Source organism: Piliocolobus tephrosceles, chromosome 9 (genome assembly GCF_002776525.5).
Source record: "Piliocolobus tephrosceles isolate RC106 chromosome 9, ASM277652v3, whole genome shotgun sequence".
NCBI classification, from domain to species: Eukaryota; Metazoa; Chordata; class Mammalia; order Primates; family Cercopithecidae; genus Piliocolobus; species Piliocolobus tephrosceles.
Genome location: NC_045442.1, coordinates 40,674,620 through 40,686,692, shown reverse-complemented (window position 1 = coordinate 40,686,692; position 12,073 = coordinate 40,674,620). Strand labels below are relative to the sequence as shown.

At 36.6% G+C, this 12,073-nt stretch overlaps 1 protein-coding gene across 5 annotated transcripts in view; it reads left to right on the top strand.

Annotated features, from left to right (window-relative positions):
• EXOC6 (exocyst complex component 6) overlaps window positions 1–12,073 on the top strand; it is a 218,203-nt gene that overhangs the window by 169,581 nt on the left and 36,549 nt on the right. For all 5 annotated transcript variants that reach the window (XM_023226255.2, XM_023226256.2, XM_023226257.1 and 2 more), the window contains one exon: window positions 1,739–1,812. In XM_023226255.2, the coding sequence (XP_023082023.1) occupies window positions 1,739–1,812 (74 nt within the window). The remainder of the gene's footprint in view (window positions 1–1,738; window positions 1,813–12,073) is intronic.

Here is a 12,073-nt window from a genome sequence, read left to right as displayed (position 1 = left end):
TCAAGGATCTAGAACTAGAGGTACCATATGACCCAGCCATCCCACTACTGGGTATATACCCAAAGGATTATAAATTATTCTACTACAAAGACACATGCACACGTATGTTTATTGCGGCACTATTCACAATAGCAAAGACTTGGAATCAACCCAAATGTCCATCAGTGACAGACTGGATTAAGAAAATGTGGCACATATACACCATGGAATACTATGCAGCCATAAAAAAGGATGAGTTTGCGTCCTTTGTAGGGACATGGATGCAGCTGGAAACCATCATTCTTAGCAAACTATCACAAGAAGAGAAAACCAAACACCGCATGTTCTCACTCATAGGTGGGAACTGAACAATGAGCTCACTTGGACTCGGGAAGGGGAACATCACACACTGAGGCCTATCATGGGGAGGGGGGAGGGGGGAGGGATTGCATTGGGGAGTTATACCTGATATAAATGATGAATTGATGGGTGCTGACGAGTTGATGGGTGCAGCACACCAACATGGCACATGTATACATATGTAACAAACCTGCACGTTATGCACATGTACCCTAGAACTTAAAGTATAATAAAAAAAAAAAAGAAGAAGAAGAAGAAAAGAAAATTAGAATATTAATGGGGTGGGAAAACGATTACAGGCATTCTTACCAGAGAAGCTTGCATGTAAAATGACAAGGTCTTTTTTATGAGCCAAGTCTTTTAAGTTTTTAAAATAACTAATATTGGAATTGTCTTTAATTAAATAAGCTATGTTAGTAGTATTAAAAATTTGGAGTCACAAAAAATTATTGAAGGAATCTGTGGAAATTTTTAAAATTCTTGTTGAGATATTTTTTAGTTGAGGCATGAATCCTTTATAAAAAAAATTACTGGCCAGGCATGGTGGCTCACACCTGTAATCCTAGCACTTTGGGAGGCCAAGGCAGGTGGATTGCCTGAGCTCAGGAGTTTGAGACCAGCCTGGGCAACATGGTGAAACCCCATCTCTACTGAAATACAAAAAAAATTAGCCGGCCATGGTGGCATTCACCTGTAGTCCCAGCTACTCGGGAGGCTGAGATAGGAGAATCGCTTGAACCTGGGAGTCAAGAGGTTGCAGTGAGCCGAGATGGTGCCACTGCACTCCAGCCTGGGCGACAGAACGAGACTCCATCTCAAAAAAAATAAATAAATAAAAATTATTAAAAGGCATGAACAGGCAGTCCTGCATCATCCTGATTTTTCTACTTAGAACATTTTACCTATTGTCTGCATGTAAAGTTGACTTCTTACCTTGATGTCTGCCTTTTATTGCTATTAGCTAGAGGTGGGATTTTTTAATAGCTCCTATTCTGTAGCAAAGCAAATGTTTCAAAATATGTTGACAGCCATGGAATTGATATAATTTTTAAATGCTTCTACAATCATTCACCTAAGGCTAAAAAGAGTCAGAAAGCTTTACTTGATTGAAGTACGTTACTATTAAATTTTAGTAAGAAAACCCTCCTAAATGTATTGTGATTAGGATTACAATGATTACATGGCAGATTCGAAATTTAAAATTATTAAAACACTTGAGGTAATGGATGTGGAGAACTTTCCCAGTAGTGGAAATTGAAGGTTATAAATAATCTTCATTTGAAATGATTGTGTGTAAATATTATAATGCATTTGTAATGAGTAGAAATTAATTTATCAGTTAAACTCTTGTATATTTTGCAATCTCGTTTTTATTCTCGTTTTTTCTTTCTTTTAATAGTGTTTGCCAGCTCTGAACCTGTGCCAGGATTCCAGGGGGATACCCTACAGCTAGCATTCATTGACCTCAGACAAGTAAGATGTAATAACGTACTTCCTATTTGTTGCCCTCTAACTCTTGCCCTCCCCTCACTTTTTTTTTCTTAATGCTACAGGAATGCCTGTTTGCCTTGACACAACCTATCTTAAGAAAAATGCTTCCTTGATAACTATGTATTTGGCACTTCTCTTTGAACCTGTAATGCATTCAGTACCTCAACTTCATAGAGCATTCTTATCAGTGAATATTTAATTTATTTAATAGTTATTACCTGCTAAGCACATTACTAAATCATAACTTTGTAGCTTGGTTTAATGACACTTGATGTTTAGATTATTTCTTAATAATCTTGTGGTCATATATGAAAATTGGTGGTATTAACATTAATTTCAGGACCCAAGTTAAATGTAAATTATTACAACCTAGAAAGTAACCCCTTGCATAAAATGTTTTCAGTGGTAAAGAATGCTATTTTTATAAATTTTCTCTTGGTCCCAGAAAGAAGGATAAAATACGTTTTAAAAATGTAATGAGATACTTACACAATTCTTTTCTGGCCACAATACTCTTAAGTGTAGTAGCAAATATGATCATTTAAAAAATCTATTCATTTTGCTACTCTGACATCTCTATTGTCATTTTATTTATTTCTTCCCTTTTTCCACTTCTTTGTTTTTTTTATTCTTTTCCTCCTCTTTTCTCTTCCCCCTTTTGTTTTTTTTAATTCCTATTATTAAGTAGCTTAATAAAGCTAGGGAGTCAAGTCACAAGGGAGTTGTAGCAGGAAAGGAGGATCCTAGTTAGAGGGCTCAGGAGTGCTAGAATAGATAGTAGGAGTGACTGTGGCCTTTGCAAGAAGAACCATATGGAGATTGAATTAAAACAAAGCCACTGTGGTATCAGTCTATTAATAGTTCCCATTCCCTTTAGGGGATAGAGATGAGGCTTCATCATTGGTACGAACAGACTCTACCACAGTGATGTTCGGAGCAGGACCACTTTGAGCAGTTAAGGAACTCTGACTTCAGTAAATGTGTGAGAATATAGATAATTCCAACCCAGTGTTTCCTAAATACTTACTATTATATATTCATTATTTGCAGAGGAAAGATGTATTTGAAATAAATATAAAACTGTATAAGAAATAGTTTTATCCTGATGGAGCTTAAACATACTTTGGAGAAGCAAAACATATACTGGTTGGGAATCCTTATAAGACAGTGAATAGCCGGGCGCGGTGGCTCAAGCCTGTAATCCCAGCACTTTGGGAGGCCGAGGCGGGCGGATCACGAGGTCAGGAGATCAAGACCATCCTGGCTAACACGGTGAAACCCCGTCTCTACTAAAAAATACAAAAAAAAAAAAAAAACTAGCTGGGCGAGGTGGCAGGCGCCTGTAGTCCCAGCTACACGGGAGGCTGAGGCAGGAGAATGGCGTAAACCCAGCAGGCAGAGCTTGCAGTGAGCTGAGATCCGGCCACTGCACTCCAGTCTGGGTGACAGAGCAAGACTCCGTCTCAAAAAAAAAAAAAAAAAAAAAGACAGTGAATTGCCGGCTGGGCTCTCATTGTCTCAGTGACTCACACCTGTTATCCCAGCACTTTGGGAGGCCAAGGCAGGTGGATCACAAGGTCAGGAGATCAAGATCATCTTGGCTAACACCTTGAAACCCCATCTCTACTAAAAATACAAAAAATTAGCCAGGCATGGTGGCACGCACCTGTAGTCCCAGGTACTGGGGAGGCTGAGGCAGGAGAATCGCTTGAACACGGCAGGTGGAGTTTGCAGTGAGCCGAGATCATGCCACTGCACTCCAGCCTGGGCAACAGAGCAAGATTCCGTCTCAAAAAAGAAAGATGAGTCATGTGGAAATAATTGGTATATCTTCAAGTCGGGTTTAGAAGGAGACTTAAAAAGCCATTCTTATCTCCAAATTATGTCTGTAAAGTATGGTACATATAAAATATATTCATATTTACTTCTGTTTGCAATCAGTGCTCAGATATTATGTCAAACAAGGAACACTGTTATAGGTCACCTAGATCTATAGATGATTAACCTTGCTGAGTTGGGAAAGATAGTAGAAAGTGAAGAAGGTGGTCTTTATTAGGTCATTTAACTATTTATAAAGCTGCCTTCTCTTTATCAAAGAATAAAAAAAAATTTTGTGTTTTGAAATCTTTATCACTGGCTAAGTAAATGACTATTATTTTAAGTCACCTGTGATCCTGTATTTGTTTGTTTATTTATTTATGAGATAGAGTCTCACTCTGTTGCCCAGGCTGGAGTGCACCTCGCTGCAACTCTGCCTGCAGGGTTCAAGCAATTCTCCTGCTTTCGCCTCCCGAGTAGCTGGGACTACAGATACGTACCACCACGCCTGGCTAATTTTTTTTTTTGTATTTTTAGCAGAGACGGGGTTTTCCCATGTTGGCCAGGCCGGTCTTAAACTCTCAGCCTCAAGTGATCCGCTTGCCTTGGCCTCCTAGAGTGCTGGGATTACAGGTATAGCCACAGTGCCCAACCACCTGTGATCCTATTTTAATCAAGTTTTTAAACTTTTGGTATTTAACATACTTCCCCAAATTTCAGATTCCAAAATTGTCTTTTTGAACAAACTTTTGGATATTCTGGAAAGGGCCCCTGGAAGCTCGAGAGAGACACATTAGTCTTATTCAATATAAGAAAATCATATGAGAAACATTGTCAAATAAGAAATGGTATTTAACTTGCTTTGAATTTTATTTATACAGATATCTTATTCATGTGTTCCAAAATGATTCCTGAAATTCTGATGTCTTGATATGTGTTATCAGTCATAATTATTATGTTAAGTTATTATGTGTCGCAAAAATAACAAAATTCCCTTGTCAATTGGTGTCTTTTACCATGGCTATTCTTTTTTTTTTTGAGACGGAGTCTCGCTCTTGTCACCAAAGCTGGAGTGCAGTGACGGTATCTCAGCTCACTGCAGACTCCTCCTTCTGGGTTCAAGCAATTCTCCTGCCTCAGCCTCCCAAGTAGCTGAGACTACAGGCGCGTGCCACCACCCCCAGCTAAATTTTTTGTATTTTTAGTAGAGGCGGGGTTTCACCAGGTTGGCCAGGCTGCTCTCGAACTCCTGACCTCAGGTGATTCACCTGCCTCGGCCTCTCAAAGTGCTGGGATTACAGGCGTGAGCCACCATGGTTGGCCTGATCATGGCTATTCTAAGTCCTTTGTCATTTACAGAATATTAATTGTTTTTCTTTGGTTCTCCTCAAAAAGCAGTTTACAATTGACTGAAGTCCAAAATTTGCTTCTTGGTATACAGACTTATATAATGGACTCTGGAGACTCAAAATGGGGAGGGTGGGAGAAGGGGTGAGGGATTAAAAAACTACATATTGGGGGCCAGACGCGGTGGCTCACGCCTGTAATCCCAGCACTTTGGGAGGCTGAGGCAGGTGGATCATGAGGTCAGGCGATCGAAACCATCCTGGCCAACGTTGTGAAACCCCATCTCTTCTAAAATACAAAAAATTAACCAGGCATCGTGGTGTGTGCCTGTAATCCCAACTATTTGGGAGGCTGAGGCAGGAGAATCACTTGAACCCAGGAGGCGGAGGTTGAAGTGAGCCAAGATGATGCCATTGCACTCCATGCTGGTGACAGAGCAAGACTCTGTCGCAAACAAACGAACACACACTACATATTGGATATAATGTATACTACTTGGATGATGAATACACTAAAATCTCAGACTTCACCACTATACGATTCATCCATGGAACCAAAAACCACTTATACCTCAAAAGCTATTGAAATAAAATAAAAATAAAAATTTTAAAAAGAAATACATTCTTTCTGCAGACCATCACATAACCATCTTTGACATAAATCACACTCCCCTATATGTAAAGATTAAATAAGACCTCATAACCAACAGCAATGTACAGACCATGTTTACATCTTAATTTGAACAAACCAGTTATAAAAAAAAGGGAGGGGTCAGGTTTGAGATAATCAGGGAAATATGGATATTAGATATTTGGTATTAAATTATTTGTAAAAGGTATAATAATGAAATGGTGAATATGTTTTTTAAATGCCTTACTAGAGGCATAATAAAATATTATAGGTAAAATGAAAAAGTACATATATATAAGTTATACATGTTTTCAAAAAACATTACAATATACAAAAAAATAGAAAAAATTACTCATAGTCTTACTACCCAAACACATCATTATTGGCATTCTGTTTTATTTCCTGCTGGTCTTTTTCCATTCATTTTTTCCCCATCCATGCTCCTACCCTCATCAAAATATGATTGCTGGCATACTGTCCTCACATTTCCTTCTTTGTATTTCAGATAGTGCTTGCCTCTTAAATCTTAAAAAGGAACTTTTTTTTTTTTACTAGATATTTCAGAGCTGTAAAACCCAAATATAATGTTTGTAACTTGTTTTGCTCCCAATTCAGACAAATCAGTGGAAGAAAGCAGGGAAATGTATTCTGTGGTTTGTTTTAAAATACTTTAGCAAAGAAAAATTACTGATAGTAGCTCAATCTGGGAGGTGAGGATGATGGGTTTATTGTGCTGTTTACTTTCATGTATGTTTGAAATTTTTCACAATAAAAATACAAATATTAAAGTAAAAAAATGAAAGACCCTGACAAATGCTCTTAAATACCGGTGTCTGGTAACTTTGGAAATCATACCATTGGACTAGGTAAAAAATTCCAGGACTCTAATTAAACAGCTCATACATTCATAAAGATGGCTAAAACAACATCAAGCAAAATAAGAATTAAATGGAACTGAAGTGATGATGGACTAAAATAATTTTTTTATTATTTTATTTTTAAATATTTAAATATTTAAATATTTATTTATTTATTTATTTATTTATTTTGAGACCAGGTTATGTGACTGGCTAATTTTTGTATTTTTGGTAAAGATAGGGTGTCACCATGTTGCCCAGGCTAGTCTTGAACTCCTGGGCTCAAGCGATCCACCTGCCTCGGCCTCCCAAAGTGCTGGTATTACAGGCGTGAGCCACCGCACTTGGCCCAAAATGATTTTTTGATGACTTTTTATTTAAAACATTGCTGATTCTTTCTATGTTTTGTTTTCCAGAGCCAAGAAATTTTTTTCTTCTAAGCTATTCGTAACTTATAGCAATTAGTTAAAATATACTTATGAACAAAATCAAAACATTTACCTTTCTCTCTACATGATTTCTCCAGAATTTAGGAACTATCCATAAATATTCTAGTTTTATGACAATCTAATTATTTACATAAGTTCAATAAGAATCCTTTCTTTTGTAACAGGACACATTGAAAACACTGATTATTTTACCAAGGATTTGACTAAACGGTCATGTTTTCATATATGATCAGACTGCTTCGAGGGATTGAGGTTGACTTTATAAAGCCAATAAAGTTTTTAAAAAAAAGACTGCCCTGTACCCTGTCCACACAGTTCCCTTATAAGATTCCTGACCTTGGGATAAGTTTAAAAATGTCACTTTCTGGCAGGCCTAAGAATCTCAAGATATTTCGAGGACCTTGAAAAGAGAAAATTTCACCCAGTTCATACTGATAAAATTAGACGCACAGTCTGATGACAGATACTCAACTTGATTTCCTACCCTTAAGCCTTTTAAAAGTCTAATCCAAAATTCCTTATTAAAAGTTACAGCGAAGTCCATTTTTAAAAAGTCCATATGGTGAATCACTATTCTTGCTGCACTATACAAATAATCAGGCCAAATATGGTAAGACTAAAATTTATTTTACAAATAAATTAGTCCTAGTATAATTTGATTTTTTAAAAAGGAGAACTAGAAAAAATATATATTAAAAAAAACTGTAATATACCTATTACTAGATTCTAGCCTTGTCCATTATTTTTGAGTTTTTATTATTTGCCTGCAATTTGGACCAAATCCTAAATTCTTTTTTAGCTACAGGTCTCCAAACTGATGTCTTCACATTTTTCTCACTTAAAATCACTAAAAATTAAAACTACTTTTCTTAGAGCCCTAAAACTGGAGCTTAATATAAACTTCAACAAAAATCACCAGAGCAACTTACATATTAACAGCCTTTGTGCCTACAGATATACGGACTGTGCAAAAAGTTTGCTTGAATACCTGATTCAAACCATAATAATGATAATAAATCTGTCAGATTGCCACTGCAACCTGAAGATGCTTCAGAGACTCTGATAATTAGCTTATAGACTACTCCAGACATTGACCATTGTTTTTCTTCTGTTTCTGTAGAGATGCCTCTTATTAAAAATATGTTTGCATACTTTACATATAGAGGCCTAGCTTTGAGGGCCCATCTGCAATGCTGTCTTCTAAAATAAGACACAGCTGTTGGCCAGGCACGGTGGCTCATGCCTGTAATCCCAGCACTTTGGGGGGCCGAGGTGGGCTGATCATGAGGTCAAGAGATTGAGACCATCCTGGCCAACATGGTGAAACCCCGTCTCTACTAAAAAAAAAGTAGAAAAATTAGCCAGGCGTGGTGGCACGCACCTGTAGTCCCAGCTACTTGGGAGCCTGAGGCAGGAGAATTGCTTGAATCCCGGAGGTGGAGGTTGCAGTGAGACGAGATCACGCCACTGCACTCCAGCCTGCCAATAGAGCAAGACTCCATCTCAGGAAAAAAAAAAAAAAAGACGCAGCTGTTTAATTGGACTGGCCTATTCCCAAAAATAAGAGACTGATTTGATGAGACCTTTTGCCATTGAGCTACTAACTTGATTTGTCTTTTCACAGCCACTAACTCAGCTTTTAATATGTGAAACTTCCAGGGAAGTTTTAGACAGGGAAATGTTGGGGCTCAGAAACCAGTACTCTAAAATACGGTGCTTTGACATGCTGAACTGAAGAATCAGCATCGAGGTCTCTCTGACCTCCTTCCTACCCCCTACCCACTGCCCCACCATCTCTCAATACTTTGTCGCTTCCAAAGTACAGAATAAAGTTCTCTAAAATTCCCTCATCTGCTTGAAGTTTGGACCTGTCAAGGAAGAAAACGGTTACCTCTGGTTCCTTCCCTTGTTGTATTAGCTAAACTCATGCAAGAGAAAGACTGAAGTCTGTCAACACACCTGGACAGACTTTTGTCACATATCAAACCATTATCTGTAGGCTCAACAGACTTTTTCCCAGATCATTATATGTTCCTCATTCCCATTAAGTTCCCCTAAAAATCATTCACTACCCTCCTAAAATCATCCACACTTCCCCCATCTCCCTTTCCCCTAAGAAAAAAGATACAGGGTCAGGCATGGTGGCTCACACCTGTAATCCCAGCACTTGGGAGGCTGAGGTAGGAGGATCACTTGAAGCCAGGTGTTAAGACCAGCCTCGGCAACGTAGCAAGACCCTACCTCTAAAACAAAACAAAACAGTAACATGTAACCATCTGTACCCCCATGGCAAAGTGGAAAAATCACCCTGCAATTCTCCCTCCTGCGTGCTAATAAATGTATATGCTATTTCTCCTATTAATTTGCCTTTTATTAATTGATGTTTCAGTTAAATTTCCAAGGATGAGGGAGTTTTCCCTTTATCCCTACAACTCTTAATTTCCATTCCAGTTTACCAGAAGAGATTCTTTCTGTTGACAGTAAATCCATTTCCTTTAGAAGGCGTTCCCTCTGTTGCAGTGCTATTTCCCTGAACAAGGTGATCTAATATTGAAAACAGGATTCTTTAGCAAGTTGAAAGCAGGATTGATTGTATATTCATTTCCCAGTTAGTTTAAGGTCACTTAGTGGGGTAAGTTTCCTACTGGTGTAAGTTGCAAGGACATAAACATATTCTCCAATCCAAAGGACAGCTTTAAGAGGAGATGATTTGAGAATAATTCTCATTATATATGAATAATCTGTTTATAGAAAATTTGAAATTTATCATGTGACATTTTCTCAGTTGTATATGAATTTTTATGGTGGTAACTCATTTGTGTGATGTTAACTAGTTTATAATCTCATTGTAGGATTGTGAGTAGGACCACATAGTTTATGAAACTGTTCGTAAGAATTCTGTTCCTTGATTTTTCCAGATAGATAGGTGGTTGGTTTAATGGAGATTAAAACACTGATCCCAGGTACTTTCTTCCTTCAAAGATAATCATCATTTGACAGCATAGAAGGCCTCTTTACAAGTATGTAGCTCACTAGGGAATCGTTACTAAGACATACTTATAAATATTAATAAACATCTCAAGTCATTTTTGTTGAATTTACTTTTCAAGTATGTGCACTTAGAGGGCATTAAGTCCTGGTTGACTTTTCCTCATCAATGTAATCTAAGAGACTTCTAAGTTAATTTTAAAAATCTATTATGAAACATGTAGAATTGTGAAATCTGTGATGACGTGTGTAGAATTGTTAGAATGCAAGATTTATGTAGAAATAACTAAATATAAAAGAATTTTTGAGAATAGTAGTAAATATGCAGTGGAAGAGATCAGTGGATAGAAAATTTTTGATGAGTTATTTTATTACATTTTAATTTTTTTCTAGTTTTAAAAGGGACTTAAAGTAATTTTTTCTGATTATCATCAAAATTTAATCATACACTATTCTTGGACTTTTGTATTCCAAAATAAGAATATGCAACTAATTCCTTAGCTGCTAGATCACTGTGGCATGGCTTGAATTTTATTATTTTAGCAGCCTGGACTTCATACATTGAAAAAGATAGATGTTTTTCACCTATATTTGTTTTTTGGGGTTTTTTTTTTTTTTACTTATATTTGTTTTTAAAATTAGTTTACAAATACTTAAGTGGTGAAATGCCAAGTATGGGGAATTGGCAAAAAATAAAAATAAAACGGTCTTGAAAATTTAAGTCTCACATGAGGTGATATAAGCTTTTTTTTTAATCAGATGTTAGTGATTATTTAAATAAGGATGCTTTAAAGTTTCGATAGGGCATTTATGTTCCTTGCTTCATAAAGATGTTTCATAGCATATTGCTTTAACACTTTTATGTGAAGTAGTATACCACCAAACGTAAAGGGGTTGCTAACACCTTTATTTACATTTCAGTTGGGGTTCTGCACTTTTCCTTCTTTTTTTTTTTTTTTTTTTTTTTTTTAGTCTGTGATCCATTTCTGTCTTAATAGGGTGGTTGACAGTTCTTTTCAAGTATACTTAGAAAGGCAAAAGAGCCCTTTTCTTAGTACTTATAAGGGGTCATGCTTCTGTTTTTTAGTTTGAATTTGATACTGCTTCATGAATTGCTATGAAAGATTAGGAAGTAGGTCCAGTGGTCACATTTTACCTGCCCACCCGGACTTTGCCCTGAGGTCAAACTCCTGATATTTGCTGTTCTGAATAGAGGAGTTGATGACAAGTATGAGCTGATACAAGAGGAAAGTTAGAACCATATCAAAGCTGAAGGCAAGAGAATTGGGACTCTATGAGAGACTAGCTAAAAGATGGATGGTCGGGATTGCCCTCTTCTAAGGAAAAGGAAATAGCTGACCTGTGAGTGAAAAGACTTTATCATCCTGCCAATCACATACTTGCTAATGGAAGCCAGTTATCTCAACAACATCTTGAATCCTACAGCCCTAGTAGACAATGTGGAGGATTAGCAGTACTGGTGCCACATTATGTGAATATGCTGCCTCCATCAATTTAAATGTGCTGTGTGAATATGATTTGTTCGTGTAAATTTTTTTTACAAGTAAAGCCTATCATCATCCTGTTACCCCCATTCTGAAATTAAGTTGCTAAATGATGAAGGACTTGATATCCTTTTTTGTGTCTGTTTTCATTTACAAAGACCATATGTTTTGTTATATAATCTTTCAAGTGGATTTCAGATGAATATGTGAAATTCTCTTGGCAATATATGAAAACTTAAAAAAATTTAAACTATATTATTATAAGATTCTTTGTATAATATGCAGTATTCAGTGATAATTTTTATAACTTATTCTTTTTTAATAACTCATTCTTAATACATAGAAATATTTCACTAAATATCACTGGGAAATGAGGTGTCACATGTAACTGAATTTTCCAGGTGTCCAAAGATTATTTTTTAATCGCCAAAGCTTTTTAAATATAGCTATTTTGATGGAAAACTTTAAAGAAGGTGTCTTTCACTTTCATAGCTTCTTCTTAACGGCATGTAATTTTCACAGTAGATTGGGCATCCATTGCTTCACTAATACTATACTAAATCCTCTTTAACTGATCCTGTTTCATTTTGTGAGAAGTTACTTACACTGGCAAGATATCATTATTTCATTTGACAGTATCTTGATAATC